Genomic DNA, 27,348 nt, shown 5'->3' with positions numbered 1-27,348 from the left:
GCAACTAATTCTAAGAAGAGTTAAAATAAAGACAATGATTTTAATGTGCACTGTGTAGCTTATGTTGGCTGAATTTTATAGATTACAGTATGGGCTTCCCTGGTGGCTCAGATGGTAAAGAATCTGCATGCAAGGCAGGAGACATAAGAAACGTGGGTTCGATCCATGCGTTGGGAAGATCCCCTGAAGAAGGAAATGGAAACCCACTCCAGTATTCTTATCTGGAGAATCCCATGGACACAGGAGCCTGGCATGCTACAGTCCATGGGGTTGCAAAGAGTCGGACACGAGTGAAGTGACTTAGCACGCACACATATATAATTTCAAAATGAACCTGTTTTGCTGTGTTTACGTATATTCATGTATATGTGCATTTAAGTAAATGAAAAGGAAAATCAGGATTTTTAGATTCATTATTCAAATACAATCAAATTCAGAGGCCAAATTATATGTATGTATCTGCACTGCGGAAGACAGGCACTGTGATAAATACCAGTCATGGGTCTGACTGGTTGTTGTTTCTTCCACTTCATGGGATATCTACTCTCAAGGTTCTCAAAAACCATTTAATCTGTAATCCTTTCCTAGACAACAGTTCTAGAGATTGCTTGCTTTGTGAGTCTCCAAAAGACTATCATAACACCTAAAAGCAAGGGACGAGGCAAAATATATCTTTGAAAGTTACATTTGAAGATGGGAGAATGTAAATGGAATTAGATAGAAATTCTAAGTGTTGAGAAATGACACTGAATTTAGGGGCTAATTCACTTAAATGCAAAAAATTTTCATTCAGATTCAAAATAGCATTTATTTCAAGCTGAATTTTGTTGCCAAGCTAATCTTTCTTACAGTATCTTCACTGTAAACATTTGGAACGGTGCAGAAAGTGAGACATACCTAAACCATGAGGTCCTCACCCCTTCTTCCTATCCCTCAGAGAGGTTTAAGAATTTTGTATATCCTGGTGGATATTTTCACTGCATACATTTCTTGAACACACACACACACATGGAATCATGATATACTTTCTGTTCTGCAGTCTGACAACACACAGAGCTGATCTATAGCAATAAGCTATAGTGAGGCAGTTTTCCTGCAGGGCTGCCAGTGTGCCATCTTTACTGGTAGTTAAAAGAGTTTAAGTTGGGTGTGGAAGGTGCTAGGGCTCTGATGTCCCAGTCTCCTTCTGAGCAAAAGAAATCATCACTACTTCCCTCTGCTCATTTAGAAAACTCTGTAGCAAAGTACATGGCAGGTGCTGAGTGAGGCTCTGGGTACTCTGAGCCCAGTCAGAGGCATGGCCCTTGCCCTCCAGGAACTTCTCACTCTGCTCTCCTCACAAACCACTGTCCCCAGAAAGCATCTGCTTCTCTTTGTACTGAACACCTGTCACAAATCAAGAGCTATGTTAGACACGGCACAGATGAACAAGGTTTCAAACCTGCCCTTCAGAGAGCAGGGTTAGAGTCTAGTGGAGACGTATACTATTGCTATCATGAGAACACTGTGAAATATGCAGCCTGCTGTTAAGGAGGTAAGACGAGATGTCATTTCACTTAGCTCTAAGGAGGAGGGGAGCAGAGGGTTGGGAAGCTTTCCTGAAGTTCAAGGGTGGGATAATTTCAGGCAGAGGGGACAACGCAAGCAGACACCTTCAGGACAGGCGGGGAAACTGCAGCAGTTTAGGGCTGCTGGAGCATGTGGAGCAGGTCAGAACATGGAAGCTTTTTCCACACGCGTGTATCTGAGACACTGAGGGGTGGAGGGGGCACTGGTTTAGGCAGAGGGATTGGTGTGGGCATAAAGCATCAGAGCACTCACATTTACAGCTAAAGGGAGCCGGGAAACTAGCCCAGAGACGGTGGCAGAGGGGTCCAGAGGAGAATTATGAGACCCTAAACCAGGCATGGATATTTAGTGGGTAAAACCATCTGGGTGTGAGAATGAATTGGATGTGAAGTCTGAAAGAAAAAAAAGGCAGGTTTTGGAATAACCCCCAGGTTTAAAATGTTGATGATCGGTAGATGATAGTCTTTTTTTTTTTTTTTGCATTACCTGGTACTTACTCCTCAGCATAAAAGCCTTTTTCTATCTTCAAAGTGAAAGTGAAGTCGCTCAATCATGTCTAACTCTTTGCAACCCCATGGACTGTAGCCTACCAGGCTCCTCTGTCCATGGGATTTTCCAGGCAATAGTATTGGAATGGACTGCCATTTCCTTCTCCAGGGGATCTTCCCAACCCAGGGATTGAACCCGGGTCTCCGGCATCGTAGACAGATGCTTTACCGTCTGAGCCACCAGGGAAGTCTTTTTCTATCTTACACACTTTCAATTCTATCTTCCCATCCCATCTTAAGACAATGGAGTAACCTGTCTCACCTCCCACTGTCTCCAACCTAGCACAGTGTGCCCCGGTACCCACAGCGCCCCCAACTGCTCCACGAGGGTCAGCCGGGAGGGGTCCTGTTCCCAGAGCTCTTGGCAGCAGCAGGCTCTGTGATCAGATCTTGAACTCCCTCTTCCTTTGCTTTGCCCAACGTTGCCCCCTCTCCCGGCCTCCTTTACTCCATGTCAGCTCCTCCACTGGCTCTCCCTCGTCCCTGGTCCCAGAATCAAGCTCATCTTCTCTTCAGATTCTCCAGATGCCATCCCATCCACACCTCCATCTCCGTGACGAAGCTTCCCAGCCACTCTTCCAATTCCAAAGTCAGGTGTCCAAGTGTCCTAGGCCGTCAGGGCCCATTTGCCCAGAATGCCTCTCTTCTTGTCTGTATTCTCCGCTTGTGCACAGGTGCCACCAGTGATTGTCCTTCAAAGCCTTTATCTGCAGCCACACTTGGCTCTAGCTGGACACAGGCACAGATGCTCAGTTCTCAGCTCCCATCCCCCACTTTTGCATTGCTGTGCTCTTTGTCCTTCGTTTAAAAAACATATTTGACACATAAAAAACATCTACAAAGTCAGCACCCCACATTTTGGCTTATTATTCCACGTTTTCCTTTATTATTTTTATAATAACATGTAATACATACAGAACTCTGTAATATAAAGCTAGTTGTGAAGCATAACGTAATAAATAACCACAAACCTACAACCCAAAAACCCGAACATTACTAATAACCAGGTCTACCCATGTGTCCGTGATATCTGCTCCCTCTGTTTCCCTCTCAGAGGTGATTATTAGGCTGAATTTTGGCTTATCCTTTTTTTTTTTCCTCACACTTTTAGTTTTACATTTATACATGCATTGAGAAGATGCTCTTTGGTTTTGCGCTCAATAAAAATAGTCTCAATCATATCCTGGGACTTTTTTTCCCTTTAATATTTTCAGAGATTCATTCTTCTTGTCAGGTATAGCTGTGGTTCACTTATATTTTTACTACTGAATAATATTCCTTACTGTTAATACACCTAATTTACTTAAATGCTGTCCTATAGACAGGAAGGCATTTCAGTTTTTCCAGTTATAACTATCATGAAGACGTTACTATAAACAATTTTGTACATACCTCCTGGTACACAAATGCAGGCGTTTACTGGATACATAGCTGGAAGGTGGAGTCATAAGCTAGAGCCCAAAGTTTGCAAATGTTCAGCTTGGTGAGGTGTGGTTGTTTTCTAAAGCAGGGGCGCCTGTTTACACATCATGAAATGAGCTCACACGGATCTTCTTTAGCACCTGGTGCTGTTAGACTCCTTAATTTATAAATCTTATGGATGTAACTTACAAGCTCATTGTGATAGTAATTTGTATCTCACAAGGTTTCTATTGATTTATAAGCCCCCTGTATTTTCTCTTCTGTGAAATGCCTCTTCAAGTCTTTTTCATTTTTTCCCCTTCTTTTTGATTTTTTAAAATTACTCAAAAAAGCTTCATTTTTTAAATTTAGCTTTCGGACTCTGTGCTTGATTTTCTGCTCCTCGATAAGCAAAAGTGCACTTGATCCTGTAACAGACATATACACCACACAGAAAACTAGGTCTGGCTGACATGTCTTTTTGTTTTAGACCACCTCATAAAGAACCTTAGGTCTCACAGCACAAACTCCTTGAAGCTGGCCTGGGCACACACCACATGCGGATTTTAGTGCTATCCCAACCTTCTTGGTATAAAGGTAAACAATTCTATCACCAGGGGTTAAGGACAGCTTAGTCTTGTTAAGAGGTTGTATTGTAGGGAAGCTTACAGCAGTATATCAAATGCTGGACCATCCTGAATGCCTCTAGATACCGTCCTGGGAAGAGGAAGTCTGTTTTCCTATTATTTAAAAAATAGGAATTCTCTCTATATTCTTCTTACTACTTCCTTCTCAGTTAACAGTATTGTAAATATCAAGTCTTGGTTTGTCTTTTTACTACACTAAATTGTTTATTAGCTTAACCTAAGTGCTAGTTTGAATATATTTGACTTAATCATCTTTCATGGTTAGCATATGTCTCAAGAGATTTGTTCCTACCCAAAGATTTTTTTTTCATGAAAACATTTAAATATTTGCTTTTTGCAATTCAGACCTTAATGTATTTGGGATTGATTGCTAGGTGAGGTGTGAGGCATGAACCGAACTTCATCTTTTTGTAAGGATAACCGTTGTTCTAAAACTACTTATGGAGTCACCCTTCATCCCCCACTGATCTGTCATGCCATCTCATCATATCTCAAAGGTCAGTATATATGCACGGGCTACTTTCCAGGCTCCTCATTTCACTGTACTGCTCAGAACGCCTACCTCTGCACCACATACAACACAGACTCTACAATAAAACTTACTATCTTGTAAGTCTCCTCAACCTCTTCATCATAGTTAGAAGCACCCAGCTATCTCAGGCCTTTGCCATTCCACAAACATTTAAATATCTGCTCGTCACGTTCAGTAAAACCTCTGTTGGAATTTCTGCTTGAAATGGCATTGCGTCTACAGATAATTTAGGGGGAGATCTGACACCCTTACAACCTTCAGTATTCATGAAAAAGGCAGTTCTTCATTTGTTTCTACCTTGCTTGTTCACCTTTATACTTCAAGTCCCAAATCAGGCCTTAACCTAAAACACTGCCTGCCTTAACCATCTGGTTAAGATATTGGGAAAGGTATTTCACCTTCCCAATTAAAAGTGTGTCTTTTATGTGCAAATTGGGGTGAGTTTGAGGTTTCTGTTGGAGTGATGGTAATTCTTCGTTATTGAATATATCAAGAATTTGAGAAGAGTACGATGATACTGGTTGGAGGCGCACTGGGTTTGAGGTGTCTCTTGTATACTGGATGCTTGCTATGCTATGTTCTTCAAGACCGAGGAGTCTGGATAAAGATACTGGTTTGATGAGATTGCCCAAGGAAACTACATGACTAAGAAGGTAACTAGTGATGGGATCGTGAGGACCAGGATTTAAATGGGTAGAGGAAGAGAAAATTATGAAAGAAGCTAAGAAATAAGAAACATGTAAAGTTAACCAGAAAAGTGAAGTCGGGAGGAAACAGGGAAAGACGATTTCTGAAGTGGTCAACACTGCCCAAATCCAGAGAAGAAAAATCACTAGAATAGCCAATGTTAGATCTTAACGGATCTAACAATTAAGAGGTCATTTATGACAGAAGAGATGGGTTTTAAAAAAAAACACTTAACTTCACTAAGGAGAGAATGGGAAAAAGTGGTTGGCACAAAACAGACACTCAGATACTTGTTGAAGATAAGCCTGAGAGAAACGGAGAGAAGACAGGCTATTCTCTAAATGAGCCCCGCTGTGAAAGGAAGGAACAGCAGAATGTCTCAGAGGAGAAAAAGGACATTATGAGACCTGACCTCTACCATCATCCCATACACTGGCCTCAACCCCATACACAGGTAAGCAAGCAAGCTTCCAAACAGGTGCTTCTTTAGAGGGAAAAACAGACATGGGATTCCTAATGGGAAGGATGAGAGCGAGCGAGTGGATGTGAGAGCCGTGGATGCTGACAAGGTGACTTTCTAGATGTGTGGGCAGAGACACAGAAAAGACTCCAGGTGCAGCATGGTCCCTTCCTGCCTTTGAGGTCACCTGACATAAATTAAAGAAGGGGTTTTCCTCAAGCTAGCTTCTATATTCTTTAATGCAAATATAGGGGCTCAAACTTTAACAAATTGGTTTTATCTTTAGATAAAAGGAATCCATCACAGGATCAGACCAACAATACAATGAAGGAAGCCGTTTTGTCACATAATGAGTTGAGAAAAGATATGGTAAACATTTAATGAAACTGGGAGACTCTTAACAACAGTGATTCAGATAAAATAAATTAAAATATTAGGAAAAGATTATTCTTTCTTATACAGAAGGATGTGCCAACACCTAGAGTAACAGAGCTGCTACGGAAGGGAAATAAATCCTTCAACTGAGCATCCAGGACAGATTAAATGGACCCTAAAGAAAGCATATAGTTCTCTTTTTAAAATAAAGCATATAATTCTCTCTTTAAGGGCCAGTGATGCCTGAAAAGGCATGTTACTCTTCAGGAACACATGTATATGCTAAGTTATGTAGGATTATCAATTGCTAAGCTTTTCCCCCCTTTTACCTCCAACATACCTGAGCATATATTTGATGTAACTGCTTTGGGATGAGGCCAGCTTATACCATGAGGGGAGGGGGGACTGTCTTACAGAAAATGAGATCTGATGATGCCAATAACACAGAAAGTAGCTTCTCACTCCGGTCACTGTGTTCAACTGTGTTCCAGAAAGGGTACCTAGTATACTGAACTAGTCATTCCCACGTGCACTTGCTGAATGTCTTTTCACCTCCATCAATCTCTTATTCCCTTTCCTTGAGCACCTACCCTGTGCTGAGCTCTAGACACCTCCACAGAAGCTGCTGTCTATCAAGCTCTCACTATATGCCAGACCCATGCTACCTGCCTTACATGCGTTCTCTCATTTAATCCACATCTCATGCCCACAAGAGAGGAACTAGTATCACTATCCCCATTTTACAGATGGGAAAATTGTGTTAAGAGAACTGAAGTAATTTGCCTCTGTCGTACAGCAAGCACATGGCAAAGCTGAAACTTGAATCCAGGTGTGCCTGACTTAAACCCCACGCTCTTCACCATCTCCCTGGAATAACCATGAACAAGTCCACGTGCTGTTTCCATACCGTACACGTTTGGAGTTGGGGCAGTGCAGAAAAGGAAGAACTGAGAAGAATGAGGCTGCCCGTCCATCCACTCTGCATAGGACATGCAGCTGAGCCTGCTCAATTCTGGAAAAGGACCCAAGGATGTTAACTACCCTTAGCAGCCACCCCCTCTGCCTCCCTGCTTCTTCCCCCTCAGGGTGAGGGAATAGGAAATTGCGAGGGAACAAAATGCTTGGAGAATGCGACTGTATTTGACTCACCAGGGCAAGCATCTCTAATAAGCCTCAGGGAGAGTGTGCCTTTGGCTAAAGGGACGCCTTCAAGCATCTCCTTGAGGTTTCAGTGAAGGAAGTCTCCGGAGAGAGACCAGAGTGATGCTTCTTCCCTGTCAGAGTAACTGCTCTAACCACTCAAATTTAAATGTCCCATTGCCCACAGCATCACTCTGTCAAAGGGTCACATTTTCTATTCAACTGAAGTGACCTCCTAGGTCTGGGATAAAAATGAAACAAGTCTGACTTGCTTTGAAACGCAAAAGACCTCCATCTCCAGCTTGTTCTAGTCCCCAAGGGACCAGGGACACCCCTGGAGTCCGACTCGCTGCTCTTTATTCAAAGTCCCCTGGAAAACAGCTGCTTGTTTTAAAAGAACTGCAGGAAGACCCTGGCCTTCTATAAGGTCCCCCCAAAGGTCCACACCCTGGAGTGGTGCAAAGGGCAACCAGATGCAGATGGGCTCCTGGCCACTGCGCTGTTATGATTAAGGCACTTTGGACTGTGTTTCCCTGAGGATCACCAAGTACAGACAGGTTAAAAAAAAAAAGTTAGTCTGTATCATATCCCAAAATGGGTCCAAGCCATTTCTCAACCTCGGACACAGACATGTTCTTCCTCGAAGCATAATCCTCAATCTGCAAAAGATTAAAGGCAGTTTGTTAAAACAAAATGATATGACTTTGAGAACTAAAGTTCCCCTAGCATTCACTGAGATACTCTAAGTACCTTCCATGTCTTATCGTAATATTAATAGTGATCCACTGAGTTAAGCAGAGACAGATATTTATTTATTCACTATAGTGCCTTATTCTCTGGGCAGAAAAACAATATGTGGTAACTATCTGGTGCTTAGAGGCCTGGCTGGGGTGTGGCTGGGGGGTGGGGGCGGGTGGGGAAGGGAGGGGAGGGTGGTCTATTTATACATGGGAGGACTAGAATTGGAGTAATGAGTTGAAACCAAAGCAAGACATCAGTGGGGGTAAATTTCTTCATCTTTTGCCTCTCATTTTATTCTCATTCACATGTAAAACAAAACAGGTTTAACAGTTCCATTTAAAACAAGATAGGCACCAAGAGATGCCGCCTACAATGAAACAGCTAACTTACCTGATCCTTGGAAATTTTCCCCACGGCAAAATACTTGGACTTCAAGTTGGAGAAGTAAAGGCCAGATACTGCTGAAGCAGGTGCCATGGCCAGCGATTCTGTTAGCCTAATGCCTGAGGAGAGCAGCATGAGGAAAAATGCGCATTTATTCAGTGCTGAGACAGGCTTGCCAGTTGGTAGGCACCCAATAAAGTCTTATTTACAAGTGAGTGAGAGTGAACTTGTGCCTTTTAGGTGGACACATGACGTGGCACGAAAGCGGTGAGCAGAGTAGTGTAGCAGACTCCCACCAAGCGGATGAACAAATTTAGGACATGCAGATCTCTTGTGACCAGGGCAGGGGTGGGGAGGAGGCCTGGAAGGCCAGCTCTCCCCAGCTCTCCAAGATCAGTCACAGAGGCTACACTCGGGCCTTGTAGACAAGGACCCCAACCCTGGAGTTGAGGGCACCATCTGGGCCTGCAGAGGCTCCTGTGGGGCCAAGGTCACTAAGGGTGACTGACGGCTGGGCCCCACTAAGCAAGAGCCCACGTCACAGCTGTCACGGCTACCTAGTCTACATCATTCACTTTCTGGACGAGGCAACAGAGCAGTGTGAAAGTGAAGTGCCTACCCAGCTGGCTTATGGGTCCTAAATCCCCACCTCCTGGCTCCTGAGCCCGTGCTTTTCCTGCCAGTCCAGACTCAACAAGCCTCACAGCTCCCCACATGCACCTACATTCTTTTATTCTCCAGCGTGGATGGGATGCATTAACAGTAGTACAGATATAAAGAGGAAGGGAGTGGAAGGGAAGAATGGGAGTTCTGTGAGACAAAAGTCCAGGGATGCTCCTGGAAGGAATGGAAGGACAGAGCGATGTGAAGTGTGTTACTAGAGGTTACAGAGGTCACTCACTAGTGGAGAGGCTGAAAACAGTAATACACGTGTATTAGGGAATCGGGTAGGAGATGTGTGAGATGGTATGAATCAGCTAAGCTCCCATCTGTTGTAGTGAAGAGAAAAAAATAAACTGATAAACTTAAATGTGGAGATGTTAAGACCACCACTTGATAATATGGAGGGAAGAGGTCCCATTTCTGCAGGACCTCCATGTGCAGAAATTAAAATGTGTTTCTTTTCCTCTTACTGGAAAAAATAATGCTATGGAGATGAAGTGCTAGAACAGACTCCGAGCAGTGAGGAAAGGGCTTCCTCGGTGGCTCAGTGGTAAAGAATCTGCCTGCAATGCAGGAGCCGCAGGAGGTGCGGGTTCCATCCCTGGGCTGGGAAGATGCCCTGGAGAAGGGCAGGGCAACACATGCCAGTATTCTTGCTTGCAGAATCCCATGGACAGAGAAGCCTAGCAGGTCACAGTCCAGGGGTCACAAAGAGTTGGACACAACTTAAGCACGTGTACAGTGAGGAAAGACGGGACTGGGGATTTTGCCGTAAGCCCCTCTCCATGTTTCCCCACCATCCCTTCATGCCTCTCCTTCGCAACTGTGCGTGTCACCCGAGGAAGACACACGCCCCTCTCCAGCCCTGACCTGTGTGCTGCTCCACGTCCGCCAGCCTCCACATGGTCAGTTTCTCAGTGTGGTCAGGCTGGCTGGGATAGCCTGGCGCCGGCCGGATGCCCTCGTAGCGCAGTCTCCGCAGGTCAGCCACAGCCAGCTGCTCACCACTGCAGTAACCCCACAGCTCCCTGCGGACCCGCTCGTGCAGCTCCTCAGCGAAGGCCTGGGACCAGGACACGGAACACACCGCTTAGGCAGAGGTGGGAGCCCCTCTCCTGCCTCCATCCTGCCTGCTATCCGGCTCGCCCTGCAGGCAGGGAAGATCCGCAGAGGGACAAGTGACAGCCGACAGTCCCCACTCACCTGCAGTGTCCCCAGCGGCTCTGGGGCTCAGGTCTGGGCTCTGAAGGATCACAGTCCATGATCTGAGATCTGAGGCCCTTCAAACTTTCTCCTGACTCAGGTTCTGGTTTACGGTGGCCAGGAGGGGGTGGGGGGATCGTGACAGTGGCCTTGGGAAGAGGGAATGGCCCCCACAGCCGCATAGGCTGCTCCACCCCACAGAGGAAGATGAGGGATCTACGGAGGAGTCCAGCATCAGAACCAGAAGCTCTGAATCAGAAATCTGTTTGCCCCCGCCCCCGCTCTTCTGGGAAACATGTATCAAGGCTCTGGGGGCCATTCCAACTACTGTGTTGCTAAGGCTGCTCTGTGCCCAAAGATGAGGCTTGAGAGCAACTCAAGAATTCAAGATTTAAGAGTGCACGTGTTGTCAGAGCCAGGAGTACACACGCACACACATGCATAAACACACACATGCCCGTCCCTGGCTCCTAGCCCTGGACCCTGGCCTCAGGGCACCAAGGTTCTACCTCGGCCAGCCGGTCCCCCAGCGCCTTGACCATGATGCTGCTGTAGTCATCACACTCCTCCTCGTAGGCCTTGCTCAGCTCCTCCACCCCGAAGCAGGCAACGGCGAACAGGCCCAGGTAGTCAGGGATGCCTGAGTGCAGAGGGGCGATGAAGTCCGAGAGGCAGAGGTAGGGGTCCGAGCTGGCAGAGTCCTTCTCGGCCTTGAAACACAAGGAGTGGGTGGAGCAGCCATTAGCATGGATGTGGTGCTAACACCCAGCAAACAGCAATCTAGCATCTTCCCATGAACACAAGCTTCAAACGGGGCTGTCTGCTGTGTTCACCCCAGTATTTAGAAGAGTGCATGATATATAGAGTGTTCAATAAACACATGTTGAATAAACAAATGGAACGAGGCTTATATGATATGACATACACACATAGTTGAGAAACCAGTTAAGTTCACACACTCACAAATATCTGCTGAATGCCTACTGGAACTGGAACCCTAAATAGTCACATAAGATTTTTTTTTTTTCCCTCCAAAAGTGTTGTCAATTAGAGATCAACATTAAATCCTGAAGTTACGTTCAAAAGAGGTTCACTTGGTGTATAAGCCTCTACTTCGGACAGAAGCAGTTCAACAAACGGGCAAGGTCAGCAACACAGGGCCACATGCTGCCAGCCATGGGTGGTGGTGGGTCAGGTGACAGCTAAGGACACTGATGGGCCAGCCTGAAATTAAACAAAGCAGGATCTGCTGCTGGGGTTCTCTCCTCAGGCCAGGCAGCCATCCTCCCTGTTTTCCATCTCCAGCTGATGACTGACTTCCTGCTGCTAAGCTGACAAGCAAAGTCTTACACATTTCACAATCAACACATTTTTGCTGAGAAGGTAAATAGTGAATGGCTAATATGTACTGAGTGCTTACTAAATATCAGGCATTAGTTGGTGCTTTATATGAACTAATTAATTAAATCATCTCGATAAATCATCTCGAAGTAAGTGATACCATCAGTTCCATTTTACAGACAAGAAACGGAGGCAGCGAGGGCTTGAAGAACTAGTTCAAGGCCAGAGAGTCGCAGGTCAGATCCACAACCAATGCTCCTGACCACTAGGCAGCATTGCTTAGGACAGAACGAATAATCAGTAAGCAGCCAGCCAGAATCTTCGTAGTTATTTGCTTGCCAGCTCTAGAAACAAGTACAGTTTAATCAACACTGGGCAGAAAATGGTTAAGTAGCTACAGGCAAGAAGGCAGTTGGCAAAGGCACACGGGAATGTCATAGACTCAGGGCCAGCCCCGCAGGGAGAAGCTGCCTTCCCGCTGTACTCTGCCCGTCAACTGCTCTTTGCTAATAAAAGCTGGAGGGAGAGGTAAAGCTTTCTGGCACCATAAGGAGAGACAGGTCATAGAGCCCCACAGCGCTTTCAAAGACACAGCGATCAGAGCCACTCAGAAGAGAAGACCCCCCAGTGCAGTGAGTCGCCACAGTCACATTTTCCCAGTGTGCTGGAAAAAAAGCACCTCCTTAGAAATATCTATCCAGGTAAGTATATACGTACTGAGGTCATTACATTAAAAGCCTTAATACCGTCCATCATAGACTGTCTGGACACGAATGGTGCTGGGTGTAAAAAGAGATCAGAGGACACAGGACTGAAGGAGGGAACTTCAGGCCAGGGAGGAGGTTTCTGAACTGAGTTACTTTGGTAAAAGGAAAGGCACTAATTCCCTAGTGAGGCGGGGTGAGAACTTAACATCAGAATCCTCTTGTGTCTTGTGGTATCTGAGCCCGAGTGCACAGTGAGGATGTGCCGGGCCTGGGTGCACACAGCAAGGCTGCACTACTCCCATTTAACTTGTTAAGGTACCTTTTAATGGATTCCCTTAGATGTTGTTACAGCTAAAATATCCGCCATTATGAATTATATGGTGGTTATGATGAAAAGCAATACTATCATTTTGAAGGACTGAGAATGGTAGTTAAGATCTTGCAAAAATAACTTTCTACCACCCTGTGTTAATGACTGGTGAATTCTGGTTCCAGTTGATTAGGACACCTTGGTTTTTTAATAGCAGCTGAAGGGACATGCTTAAAAGCTTGCATGTGTAAAGGCAGGGGCATAGACAGGGAGCCACGTGCAGAAGAGCCTGTTCTCTGACCCAGGAGGAGCCAGTGGTGTGGGGAGGTGTGGACAGGCTGGGCTCCCTCCAAGCTGTGGGGCTTAGTGTGCTCTCCACAGGCCTTCGTGTTCTCCTCTGGACACAGACACTGCCTTCCAACAAGCTGAGCGGAAACTGAACAAAGATGGTTCATCAAGTGCCCTACGAAGCAGCTGGCCCCCAGCAGACATGCAGTGGAAGTCTGCTCCCACCTGTTTTCTCCTTGAGAAACGGGGCCACCAGCCTTGTTCAACAACAGGCCTGGACCCAAACCGACATTCTTCAGCAAGTGAATATCCACCTGTGTGCGATCCCGAGGCAACAGCAGCATTTCCCCTCACCCATCCAAACTGACAGGGAACACCTCCCTCCTGCTGGTGCCTGAGGCCCAGCTTCCAAACCCATGTTGCCCCATTCTCTCCATCACAAAGCCTCGGGCTCAGGACTGCAATGGGTCATCTGGGGTGAGGTGGGGCAGAGCCATGCTACCACAAAGCTCAGACTTATGCCAATCTTGTTTATGATCGTTCAGTGCTTAAACCAAAAAGGAGGGCTCCGTGTCCGCCGGCAGCACGGCCTCCATACCTGCTGCCTGAGCCCGTAGAAGGTGGCTATGGGCTCCGAGGCCTGCGGCACTGCGCCTTCCGCGTACAGGTGGATATCGTCCTGAAGGCTCTGTGCTGGCCAGAACCCAACCACACCCCTGGCCTGGAGCTTCTTCTGACTGATCAGTGCCTGCAGCATACTTTGGGCATCATCGTAGACCTTTCTGGCCTCTTCACCTATTAGGAAAATATAAGAATTCACTTAGAGATTCAGTAACACTCACTAAAGAAAGCTTTTTAAAACCACTACTTCTCTCCAGTTTCCCTCCTTATTCCTCTCTTTTCCTCTCAAATACTTTAAGTCAGTGTTTGCAGTCAGCACCGCCTCAGGTGCAGCAACTGAGGGTTCAGCGATTCTGCTAAGTACAGCTCCCAGACACAGTCAGCTCAACCAGCTCACACCACTCATATTTTTCCATTTAACAAAAGGCAGGGTGCCAGCTCTCACTCCCTGCAGTAACGTGTCAGACAGAGTGACACAAAGCAGGCCAGATCCTCCCATCACCTCGTTCCCTGTGCACAGACAGCGCCCCTGACCTCACCGTGACCCCCGGGGTACAGAACAGCCTGCCGAGTGAAGTGGGGTTCGGGTGCTGCTCCCGGGCGGCACCCGGCAGGGATCCCACAGGCCTCGCCTGGCTACGGCAGTGCCAGCAGGGCCTCAGTGCCTCACCAGGGCCTGGCCGGCCAGCTCTAACTTGGCCTCTCTATTGCTCCCTGTGATCACTCCGGAGCACTGCAGAACGAGAGCCCCTTTCTCACCACTGCACCCTGGGGAGCCTGAGAGCTGCTGTATCCCAGCATCCTAATATGCACCTCAGGGATCCCTCCAGGAAGAAGGCAAGGGGCGGTCTCTCAGGCTCCCCTCAGCCCTAAACCCACATGTCCAGCAGTCCACTCCTCATCTCACTCTGAGCTGGCTGTTACTGAATCCTTTGAAGGGCTTAGCCTTCATGGGCTTAGATCCCATGTCTCTGAGGCAGGGCTGGAAGAGAGAAGCAGATTATCTATCGACTGGCTTGTTGCCCCCAACCCTTGCTTCCACTGGGCACAATGGACTCCTTGCCATTCAAATCAGCCCAAACGCCCGTGCCTTCCTACTCGGTCTCCTCGGCCTGGAGGGTCCTTACTTCATCACCATCTCACATTCCCAGTCCCAGTCTCAGTAACTGCCACTTAATCTTCCAAGAGCAGTTCAAACCACCTCCTCCAGGAAGCCTTTCCTGATCTTCCAGTTTGAGCTTGAGCTCATCTCCCGGTGTGGTGTCCACAGAGGCCCAGGCTTTGCCCTGAAGCAGAAGCCCGGTCTGTCATACGGGAATCACCCTCCACTGCTGCCCCAGCCAGCAGGTACCAGATGGCAGCCATGATACGTCTTCTCTTGGATCCCAAATGCCCAGCAAGTAATTGATGTCAACAAAGATTCAGTACAGAATGGGTAAGAGAAATGCCAAGTTTAGTCAATGAATAACAATCAACCCAGCAGTTTAAAAGCCATCAAAGGACTGAGCAGGTAAACAATATCCTATATCATACTGTAACAGTGAACTCTAGGAATCTGCTGGAAGTCCAGGGGTTAGGACTCCATACTATAAGGGCCCAGGTACGATGCCTGGTCAGGACCCCACAAGCTTTGAGGTGCAGCCAAAAGAAAAAACAAAAAAACAAAACACTCCATCTGGCATAATCCAAACCCACTGCTCCACTAGCTATTTTCATCTTCAAGGGCCCAAGATGATGTTTTGAATATCAGAGCAGGATGGAAGCACTTATGGAACTAACCTACAGTTTTGTCGTCAAATATCTTGGGAAAGCCTCGGTTTGGGTATTTGCCCCGGAGCTGCCAGACGTCGAAGAAAGGCTTCCAATCAATGTAGTCCACCAGCTTCTGCAGGTCATAGTCTTCAAAGACTCGAGTCCCGAGGAACGTGGGCTTCACTGCGGGAAAGGAGTGATCCATCAACCCCAACGACGCCAGGGCAGGCCTGTGGCTCAGCACCCTTTGTGCCCAGAGCCACCTACGAGAAGCCTTCCTGGCCTCCTCCTTCCTGCTCTGTTAGCTCCCATGCCCTGTCTCCCTCCTGTCACCCAGAGGAGTTGTTTTACAAAGAGGGGAACTCGAAATTACTGTGGAAAAGGCCTAATTCTGCAGCACATCTTAAATAAAAGTCTTCTTCCCCTGCAGCTGATTGACTACATCACCCCTGGAAACTTCCCTCAACCCCTCCCCTCACCCTCGCCCAAGAGAAAAGGCAGACTGGGTTCACAGTCTCAGATTCTCAAATTCTCAAATTTGTAGAGAGGAAGATAACGCTAAAAGAAAATGCACAGGAGAAAGACACATAGAAGCAGCCACGTCCATCAAGTTTTAAAACATGATCAATCATCTATATTGCCTACTGATACATATGGGCTTCCCTCATCCTCAGTTGGTAAAGAATCTGCCTGCAATGCAAGAGACCCTAGTTTGATTCCTGGGTCAGGAAGAAACACTAGAGGAGGGATAGGCTACACCCTCCAGTATTCTTGGTCCTCCCTTGTGGCTCAGCTGGTAAAGAATCCACCTGCAATGCAGGAGACCTGGGTTCGATCCCTGCAATGGGAAGATCCCCTGGAGAAGGGTTAGGCTACTAACTCCAGTATTCTGGCCTGGAGAATTCCATGGACTGCATAGTCCATGGGATTGCAAAGAGTTGGACACGACTGAGCAACTTTTACTTTCACTGATACATATACACATGATCAAAGTCTAAGGGAATGCATGGAAACCAGGCATCAGGTTCAGGGTCCTGCCAGAGAGGCAGGGGCTCACAGGGATTTCCACTATGTATTGCTCGTCTTTTAAAAGTGGGCAGTAGGTTACTTCTTAAGTGACTGGTGGGGGTACATGGATATTCAATATAATCTTCTTTACACTGCCTTGTGAGTCATAAGTGAAATACTTGTGAAGACTTCAGAGACAGACGGTGCCCCTGGGCTTCCTGGACATCACTGCTGCCCCCCGTGCCGCCAAGCCTGGGGTGGGTCAGCCCGGTGTCCAAGGTGATCACTCTGCTGCCCGCTTCCCAGCCCTCACATCCTCAGTTTCCTGATCTGCAAACAGGGATCAGAGAACTTAAACTAAACCACCACGCTTTGGTGCTCAGTGACAACACAGGAAGTCTCAAGAGTGTTTTCCTCTCACTAGGTAGCATAAGTGAGAGGTCAAAGTACAGGCAAAGTGTGCGCAGCTTCTTAATTTTGCCTGGAAATCTCTACCTTTTTATACCACTCATGGGAGTTTTTTCCCATGTGTTCCTGGTCATTTTTTTACTATACAGGACAATCCCTTCCTTGTAAGTATTTTATTCTGCTGATTTGTTTGGCAATTAAAAAGAAACTACAGCTGTTCTCCTGTCTCAAGTGTCCTCTTGCTTGGAAAGACAGGGAAATACTCTGCTTCCGGGTGACTGAAGGGTGTTACTCTTGAATGAGCTTGTTGGTCAGAGCTGGAGGTTTGTGTGAGGTTCCTAGGTTTACCACCAAAGACCTAGAAAAGAAGAACCCTTCCTTTTCCTTTTATTGACTTCCTGAAAATATGCCAGGACTAGACTGTCCTTGAGGGGCCCTGCAAGGGGGTTTGGAGAATGCAATGGCACCCTACTCCAATACTCTTGCCTGGAAAATCCCATGGATGGAGGAGCCTGGAAGGCTGCAGTCCATGGGGTCACTGAGGGTTGGACATGACTGAGCGACTTCACTTTTACTTTTCACTTTCACGCATTGGAGAAGGAAATGGCAACCCACTCCAGTGTTCTTGCCTGGAGAATCCCAGGGATGGAGCAGCCTGGTGGGCTGCCGTCTATGGGGTCGCACAGAGTCAGACATGACTGAAGTGACTTAGCAGCAGTAGCAGCAGCAAGGGGGTTAAACAGCTCTTGAAAACTGCCACCACTGCCGCCTGGAACTGTGGACCTTGAGCGAACTATTTCTACTGAGATGTATTTTGGACATTTGACTTGCCTAAAATAGATTTTCCCTTGTGATATTTTTCCAATTTCATAGTGAAAGCTGAAGACAAAATCATTAATTGGGCTGGTATAGTAATGCATATTTTCCAAAGGTTTATACATATTATCTTATTTTATTCTCACAACATTTCCATAAAGTAACTCCTTTCTCACATATTAGAAACTGTCGCACATGGAGGTAAGATGTTCAAGGTCACTCAAGGATTCAGAGCCAGGAGCCAAGCTGGAATTAGAACCCAAGCCTCCCGATTCCCCATGTGCCTTCTTCACACTAAACGCAGCTGGACTAAACCTAGAACCCAGCTCATCTACATTTCCGGTGTAATACCCATCACTCTGCTGAGCATGTGTGGAACATGGATGAGATGAGCCATGGAAGCAGATTAGAGGTATTACCTTGGAAGTATGGATTCGATTAATACAACCCCTGTTCACCCTGTCTCGGTTTTACATTCATATCTCATGCCTCTCTGAACCTATCAAAATATCTTACACCTTATCGTGAACACCTATGCAAGGCAAGAAAGGTTAGAAACCAGAAGGGAAAGAAACCAAATTAAAGAAATCAAAAGAGGGAAGCACCTGAGTGAGAATAAGAGTGAACAGAAACAGAAGCGCCTGCTTTGCTACGATGTTTTAGTCTCTTCAACACGCAGGAATTTGCAGTTTCAGACATTCCGTGTCTGTACTCGGGCCGGCTGGGACCCAGGCCAAAGCGGTGACACTGCCATCCAGGCAGGTCTCTAGAATGGCTTCAAGATGAAGAAGGCCCACTCAGGCACAGCACAGAGGCAAGAGTACGGTTTAGAAGACACAGCAGAGACTGAATGTTAGTAACCTTTCAAGTTATCACTCGAAATTCCATTTCTTCAAATTAAAGTGGAGATAATAACACATTCATTTTCGGGTTGTGTCAAGGACTCAGAGCTGCTGCAGTTCAATCTCAGGACAGTGTTTGGTTCTCCATAAATGGCACCTACTGACTTTCACTTTCAATCATCACTGTCGTTCATCATCACTACTGAACATAATTAAGAGTTTCCAGCTGCCTGTTTGATTCTGTTGACCTGGAAATGCAAACCTCTCTTCAGCTCAGAGCTATCACATGCGCTTTTCTCTAACCCATAAGCCCAACAGACCTGGAGGAGGCTCTGACAGCCAGTCAATATGGAAACCATTTTCTCTAGCTTGCCTTAAGGTTAAGTATCTTCTCTCCTGTGAAAAAAGAAAAGTTATTCAGTCAGAGACTTAGACTTTCAGCTGCTATTATGAAAGTATGTCCAAGGAAGCTAGTAAGTAAGTAAGAAAGAAAACAAAAATCCATCTTCTAGAAAACTCTTCCTGTTGCATCTAAAATGGCTTCACATCAGCACCAGAACAATACAGTGAAGATGCAATACACGTCCAGTGCACGTGGGTGCACGAGTGCAAGGCAGGCCTGCAGCCGCAGCGGTGAGGTGAGTAAGCGTGCGATGGGCAGGCTCCTGCCCGGACTTTACCTGAGGCTGGGGCTCACTGGGGCCACCGACTGCCCTGAGGCCCAGGAGGCAGAACTAAGAAACAGCCAACTGTGGGCAGATTAAGGAGTGGGCAAGCCAACCAGTGTCTTGGTCCAGCCAACACCTCAGGAACGTATTCCTTTCTCACTGTTGGTCATCACATTTCACTTACCAAGCCATCCCCAAAATGCATCCCCTATCCACAACACAAAGCCCAGTAAGCAGGTAACCAGGAAGAAATATCCTGACAACCTCTAAAGTGTAACATGTCCGATCTCCATAGATCCCCTGAAGCTCCTCTAGAGAAGGACAGTTCTCGAATTCTGCACGGAGAGTGTTGGATGATCAGGGAGAGAAGCTTACAATGTTCCTAATGTCTTCATTCTCTTCCATTATTTCCTTAAGAATAGGGATCTGTGGGAGTCATTTAGGCACACTGTCTCAGTTCCTGTCTTGCTGCTGCCTCTGAGCTCATGTTTTATTCATTCTCATAACTTGGGTGGCAAACAGCACCCAACACCTACTGCTTACTCAATATATGTTTGGTGGAATAAATAAAATTAATTTCAATATAGCCAAAAATTATTGGGAACAGTAAAGAATGCTGATGTGAAGCAGAAAGTAGGACTTTTATAAAATGATCCTAAATCTTCCTCTCTTCCAACAGCAAAATAAAGATAATAACTGTAGGATTGTTCTATTACCCAACCAAGAGGGGGGACCTGTTTTTGTTACCTACCTTGAGAGACTCATAATGGTCCTGTCTAATATCTTCATATTCTTCCAGGATCTCCTCAAAGTACTCATCTTTTAGATTCTCATCTAACAGTTGAGAACACTGGAAATGCAAGATCAAAATTCAGTAACCACAGAGCAGCAAAGAAGATAAAACGGGCATAACAATGGTCAGTCCTGAGGTCCAACCTTCAGGAAGCCTTCCCATGTTAATGTCATTTCCTCTCCGTTTACCAATCATGCTAGTTTCTGCCTGGCGGTGCAGTAAAGGGTCAACTCAGTAGGCTGGGGACATTTCAGTGCTGCGCATTCTAAAGAGAGGACAGTTCCTGTGAGATAAATACTAAGCCTTCAGTGATAAAAAGTGTCTTTGTCTACCTGGGGCCTTGGGCTATCCCAGATTGTTTATGCTAACAATGCGATTTATGGCGGGGGACTTGGCTTGTGCTCTGTTTGACCTCTGGAGCAGTTCAAGACTGAGTAACCAAGGTCAGTCAAGTGAGCATGCCACACCCACATGACTGACTTCCAGTAAAAGCCCAAGGCACCCAGGCTCTGGTTAGCACCCCTAGTTGGCAATGTTCCATCTATGCTACCACACATCATTAGTCGAAGTATCAAGCCCTGTCCATATGACTCCATATGAGAGACACCTGGAAGCTGGTACCTGGCCTTTTCTCGATCTCACTCAATTTTAAACTGTATCCATTCATGGTAATAAACTGTGATTGTGAGTTTAACAGCATTTCTGAGTTCTGTGAGTCACTGAAACTGAGGGGGTTCTGGGGATCCACAACACACTGGGTAGGTACCCTCTCTTCAGGGTTTCAAAGATACTCTGTTCATCTCTCCATCACTGCACTTTTCACAGGTTTCCAGCATCTGTCTGTGTCTACTTCCCTTACTAAGACAGGCCCTTTGAAGGTAAGACTGCATACAGAAGGTGAATCCTCACTGAATGTTAGCTGACAGAATGAGGCTGATCTTCACAGTCAACCATGAACTTCTGCTAAAACAAGAAAGGAAACTGATTGGGAAATGTGAGGCTACTCAGTAAACTATAAAACAGAATCAGCCAGGTATATTTATGACTATGATTACCAAGTTGGTAGAAGAATCGCTACCACCAAAGCTCAAAATATAATTACCAAGAAGAAAGACATGGTTGCCGCTAATCACGTCAGTTCCAAAATCACAGCTCTGCCCTATCCCTGCATCCTCCACAGGATTTTCTAACACACAAACAGGCAAGGAAGTTCAACATTGTTATTGGAAAGGGAGGAAATTAGGCTGGATGACAGCTACAGTGCCCATCAGCTTTAAATGTCTAGAATTCTATGTGAATTGCCCAAGTATCTCTAATAACAATCCAACGACCTGTGAGTGAGTATAAGACCAAATTGCTTTATTAAGGAACAAAATCAGAAAAGGCCATTGTGACAAGCCTCAAACTAGGCCCCCAAATGGTATTCACATCAGTCTTACATGACCTTCGCCTCAGTGGAGTTCGCCTTTAGGAAACTCAGCAGAGCTCACGAAAACAAGGAATGCCTACTCCCGAGTCCCCAAAGTACATGCAGCCAACGCTTTGAAGATTTTAAAACATTGTTACATTCTGCTAGATTTTAAACTCTGGGAAAGTAAGCCCCCCTATTTCCAGAACTTGACAGCACCCAACAGGAACTACTGGGGAGATGGAAGGTGTTGCTTCTGTTGGCTGGCCCCTTCCACACCCCCTGTGGAACCCCTGCTCCCAGAGGTATGGTGACAAGCCCCTTCCTGCCCAGGCTGACTTGCTCAATGAGAACAAGTTCATGGCCAATTATATGGGCTGTTCCATATGATCAATCACAAAATCAGAGTTAACCTGGGTTTTCACACCAACCATCAGACACAGTACAGCTTTTCTTACCCTCTTTTTCTTTCTTACAGCAAATTACAGCAAAATAAGAGGGAATACACTGAAAATCAATTTTGGCATCTTGTTTTTTATTTTAAAAAAAAGGAAAAAAGCAAGGGGGCATCCCCCAACCTAAATCTCCAACTATTAAGCAGTTACCATGTTTTGGAATCTTTCAAATAAATACATGAGACAGTAGCCAGAGCATAAGCCTGTACTCACTGCAGTGAGGTCAGAAGACTCCAAACCAACTATCAATCTAAACAAATCAGCCTAAACAAGCTCTACCAATGACTCCCAAAACGTGTCACCTGCAGTTACCCAACTGATTTATCATCAGACTTATATCTGAGTGATTTCAAAGGGTGGCTGTTCCTTTGTATATGAGAAGAACCAACCACAGTCGGCTGGACCACACAGTGAAGAACACAGATGCCCCTGCCTCCTCCTCTGCTGGCCTCCAGCTGGGCCAATGGTGCTTAAGCTCTTCAAGACAATGGAAGAGTGTCCTAGAGATGGAATCAAGAGGCCAAGTGCTTCCCAGCTAAAGCGCGCCCTGACCTGTAGGGGCTGTATCAGTCCTGTGTACTCAAATGGGTTCAACAGCCTGGTCTTCAAATGGGAAATGTTCAGTCGCTCATTAGCATTTGAAAATAGCCACTAGCCTTAAAGAGAGTTGCGCTGGTTACTCAATCATGGACCTGAAGTAAGCCCCTTAGGAAATACAATCCAAATATAAGATATAGATAGTGTTTCAAAATAAGAGTTGTAGAAATGTACTTTATTTGCACATTAGTCTATGTCAATTTCAAATTAAAAAACTGCAATTTTATGATTTCAGCCCAATTTAATTTTATCTTAATGCTGCTGCTGCTGCTGCTAAGTCACTTCAGTCGTATCCGACTCTGTGCGACCCCATAGACGGCAGCCCACTAGGATCCTCTGTCTCTGGGATTCTCTAGGCAAGAATACTGGAGTGGGATGCCATTGCCTTCTCCGTTATCCTTAATAAAGGAGACTTATTAAACATTAACAGAACAAGTTTAACTAATGCAGCACAGAATAAGGCCACCTGCGTTCCGATCCACACCTGCTACTTGAGGGATCTGTGGCCTCAAGAGTTACTAACCTCTTTGTTCCCATTTCCTCGCCTCTAAAATGGGGATAATGAAAACATCTACTTCATGAGAATTAAACAAAAAGCCCATGTAAAGCACTTAGCGCAGTGCTGGGCACACTATAAATGTTTAATAATGTTAGCAGTTACTGTACAGCTTTAATTCACAGGTCTGAAAGAAACTCCTTTGGAAAATGTTTCAGGAAGTGTGGTGGCCCTCATCCAGGCTGCGGGATAGCGCCTGGGAATGTCACAAATCACCAGGCCCCTCAGCGACCTTCCTTGCCTGCAAATGTGAAGGCTGGACTAGACTGTGCTGCGTGCGTTCAGCTGCTTCAGTCATGTCCAACTGTGTGCGACTGTGAGGACTATAGCCCACCAGGCTCCTCTGTCTATGGGAGTCTCCAGGCCAGAATACTGGAGTGGGTAGCCATGCCCTTCTCCAGGGACTGAACCTAGGTTTCCTGCATTGCAGGCAGATTCTTTACCCACTGAGCCACCCGGGAATCCCTGGAATGGATTAGTGATGTTTAAATTGTGTGTGCTCGTTTGAGGAGAAACAGGAGTGGGATGAGGGAGGGGAAGGAAGGGGTCACTCTTATTTGCCCACTGAGTTTCCAGAAAAGACATTACTTGTAAAGTTTTCTGTGGCAAAAACATACTTGGAAACCACTGGATCACATGGTCACTTAGATTCCCAACAGCTATTATGTCCCATTATTCAATGAATATAATGAAATACATAACAAAAGGAAATGATGGAGAAAGGCAGGAAAAACCACTAAGGTAAGTTGTTTATTATATTCACTAAATTCTGCGTTTTCAACATATATCTGTGGATGTTTTTCTGTATTCAGGTAGGGTCAATTGGCCCATTTCAGTTTAAACGTTTTTCTATCTGGAAATGGGTTATTTAAAAAAATTTTACATTCCTATTACTCAACCATAATAAAGAACGAAATTTTCAGCCACATGGATGGACCTAGAGATTATCATACCAAGTGAAGTCAGAAAAAGACAAATATCATCTGATACCACTCACATGCAGAATCTAAAACAGGACCCAAATGAATATATTTCCAAAACAAAAACAGAATCATGAGCATAGAGGACAGACTGGCGGTTGCCAAGGGGGAGGGAATGGGGGAAGAGATGGATTGGGAGGTTGGGATTACCAGATGTAAGCTTTGTATGTAGGATGGATAAACAAGGTCCCGCTGTATAGCACAGGGAACTATATTCCATAATGGGAAAGAATATTAAAAAAAAAAAAAAAGAATGTATAAACATGTGTGACTTGATCACTTTGCTGTATGGCAGAAATTAACATAACATTGTAAATCAACTATACTTCAATTAAAAAAAAACTGATAAATTCTACATTCCTTTAGGGAGAGTTAAGAAAGTGCCCATTCATATTTGTCAATATCTGTAAATGACTGAAATCCCCCTCTGGGCTGGTGTCCTGGCATCACAGCACTGCCGATGCTGGCTCAGGAAGAGGTCCCTGAAAGCACAGGACACACTGACCCACCCTCCTCCGGCAATGCAGATACCTGCAGTGACCCCACCACAAGCCCTAGGATAGTCTGACAATTTTTTTAGGAGAATAGGAGAAAAATAAACAGAAGATCTCGAGCAATACCCTTAACTCTCAGTGCTCTCTGCTTTCTCATCGCAACAGACCCACAATAGCATGAGGCCCACACTCACCACCACCACACTCTTGGATGCATCCAGAACATGGATCACAGGCGCACTGTATCTTGGGGCGATTTTAACTGCTGTGTGGGTTCTGAAAAGAGAGGTCAGGGAGAAAAACACATCCATCAGGGCTGACAGTTGCTATACAACGCCTGTTCAGAACCATTAGAGATAATGTGTTTCTACAGTGCTTTCCAGAGAAACATTTCACAGTACTTATAAATAAATATCGAATATCCCTTGAAAAGCGAGAATGACCTTCTCCCCACCCTAACATGGGGAAGCCAAGGGGAAAAGACCTGGATTTTTGGCCCAGGCAACAAGGAAGTCTAGGATCAAAAGAGGACAATGTCCTCAGCTCTCTGCCAATGGGATCAGACCTGTGACCTCACACTCAATAGCAGCCTGTCTGAACTAAGGGAGCAGACTGGCCTGGTGACTGCACTTTGCTGTCATAAAGGTCAAAGCGGAGTTTTTTCCTGCAGATGAACTGGGCCACCAGCCAGAGTCCCTGGAGAAGCAGACAGTGGCAAGGGACATGTGACACCACTCCCCAGCTGCTGCTCCCCGCCTCCCACCAGGAGACACCAACACTCCTCCAAGCCAAGCCCACCTTCTACTTGTCAGAAGGAAACTCGGACCTAAATAAATTCAACACACAGTAATAGAGAGAGGTCAAAGCAGCAAGATCTTATCCTAACACTGGCTCAACCCCCAGTTTCTTTCGCCAAACCTGAAAATGTCAGTTCTGAGGAAGAAATACTCTTTAATGCTTAAAATTACCTGATTTTACCAACAAACTGCCCTCTGATTGCTGAATGTTTGTATCAATAGCACAGGCTACTTATCTGCTATTTTAGTATAGAGCATAACGTGTTAAAATGAGAATTGAAGATATATACATCCTTCCTTACTACATGCCCCGAGGCTGGGACAGAAGTGCAGACTTAGCCACAATTCCACGCACAAGGGTGATAACCATAGTTCCCACTCCCACTAAACAGTGTTTCCAGTCTTCTCTCCTCCTTCTTTCCCCCTTAAAGCAGCAGCAGCTTTCCCCAAGTCACATACTTTCATATTTTTTCCCCTCAACTAAAATATTTTCCCATTTGGAAAGATGTCCAGAATGTGCTATTTTATGGGGAAAAACCAAACTAGCAAAAACAGTGTGTTTAATAGAATTTTATTTAAAAAATAAACAAAACAAAATACTACCACCCTCACCGTGCCCCAACCAACCAACCTTCAAGTGTCTGTATAATAGAAAAAGCAAAGACAGATAGCATAATGTCAGCACTGGTTACATGGAGATTAGAACTGGGGCTGAATCTGGGAAGGAAGAGACAAAAGTTTACTTTCTGAATTGTTTGACATGTTCTGAATTGTTTGACATTCAGTAAGTGTGAATTACTGAGGCAATTTTTGAAAATCAAAAAAATAAAAATAAAAAAATTAAAGGTGTAATATCTGAGTGTGTTTTTAATAGGCTTGTAAGGAAAGACTCTAAAAACTCATTCACAATGAGACAGACAAAACCTCTATCATTTCACCTGTCCCCCTTCTCAGCATATTTCTCTACAGAAATAGAAAGCAAAGGATGAAAGCCATAAGCCACCAGAACTGGGCTGTGAGATGGAAGTTCAGGCCTAGACCAGCTAGCACAGAAGGTGCCCTCTGACCTGGGAGGCTGGCATGGCCACCAGCAGGGGGCACCGCACCACAGCCCTGGAGCAGCCTAATGAACCCCACCGACTCCTCACGACCATCTGTGCCTACTGTGTGCTTGGAGACCAAAGATTCTGAAGTTACCCTGGGTAGTCTATGAGGCGGGGAAGATTTTCAAACAGGAGGAAAAGTTATAAAGAAGGATTTGCTTCCAGCTTCAAAACAGAACACAAGTCAAGACTGTATGCTTCCTCTTCCTCAGATGCTTCCCCAGCAACTTGAAACACACAAATATACCTATGTCCTTTTCCTCCATGAAGCTCCCCCAGGAAACAATATTTTAGGCCTGATGTGATTCCAGTGACATTTCTTTTAAAGCTAGTTGGTAAAAATTGAAATGTTTAAATCAACATAATTGATATTTAGTAAGTATCCAAGGTTTCTCAGTGCAATTCTGGTCATTGTCTATTTAATGGTCTAGAAAAGGGCGCTGAGAAGAAATGGATGGATTTCATGATTTAAAAAAAACAAAACAAATCAAAGTGCTCCTTTCCAACATAAAAACTGCCCAAGATGGATGAGCACAGGCATGAAGTTTGAGTTTGTCCAGCTATCAACAATAAATGCTGGAGAGGGTGTGGAGAAAAGGGAACCCTCTTATACTGTTGGTGGGAATGCAAACTAGTACAGCCACTATGGAGAATAGTGTGGAGATTCCTTGAAAAACTGGAAATAAAATTGCCATATAACCCAGCAATCCCACTGCTGGGCATACACACAGAGGAAACCAGAACTGAAAGAGATAGGTGTACCCCAATGTTCACTGCAGCATTGTTTACAAGAGATAGGACATGGAAGCAACCTAGATGTCCATCAGCAGACGAATGGATAAGAAAGCTGTGGTACATATACACAGTGGAGTATTACTCAGCTATTAAAAAGAACACATTTGAATCAGTTCTAATGAGGTGGATGAAACTGGAGTTGATTATACAAAGTGAAGTAAGCCAGAAAGAAAAACACTAATACAGTATATAAACACATATATATGGAATTTAGAAAGATGGTAATGATGACCCTATGTAAGAGACAGCAAAAGAAACA

At 45.5% G+C, this 27,348-nt stretch overlaps 1 protein-coding gene across 6 annotated transcripts in view; it reads right to left on the bottom strand.

The window, feature by feature from the left end:
- Positions 1-2,973: 2,973 nt before the first annotated feature.
- The window catches only part of MTR (5-methyltetrahydrofolate-homocysteine methyltransferase), a 126,142-nt gene continuing 101,767 nt past the window's right edge, over positions 2,974-27,348 (bottom strand). For all 6 annotated transcript variants that reach the window (XM_069571613.1, XM_069571611.1, XM_069571612.1 and 3 more), the window contains 9 exons: positions 24,589-24,670; positions 19,863-19,961; positions 18,764-18,839; positions 15,397-15,552; positions 13,595-13,791; positions 10,860-11,060; positions 10,018-10,210; positions 8,491-8,603; positions 2,974-8,018 (listed from right to left, as the gene is read on the bottom strand). In XM_069571613.1, the coding sequence (XP_069427714.1) occupies positions 7,932-8,018; positions 8,491-8,603; positions 10,018-10,210; positions 10,860-11,060; positions 13,595-13,791; positions 15,397-15,552; positions 18,764-18,839; positions 19,863-19,961; positions 24,589-24,670 (1,204 nt within the window). In that variant the 3' untranslated portion in view covers positions 2,974-7,931. The remainder of the gene's footprint in view (positions 8,019-8,490; positions 8,604-10,017; positions 10,211-10,859; positions 11,061-13,594; positions 13,792-15,396; positions 15,553-18,763; positions 18,840-19,862; positions 19,962-24,588; positions 24,671-27,348) is intronic.

Source organism: Ovis canadensis, chromosome 25 (genome assembly GCF_042477335.2).
Source record: "Ovis canadensis isolate MfBH-ARS-UI-01 breed Bighorn chromosome 25, ARS-UI_OviCan_v2, whole genome shotgun sequence".
Lineage (NCBI taxonomy): Eukaryota > Metazoa > Chordata > Mammalia > Artiodactyla > Bovidae > Ovis > Ovis canadensis.
This window is presented reverse-complemented; position numbering and strand designations above follow the sequence as displayed.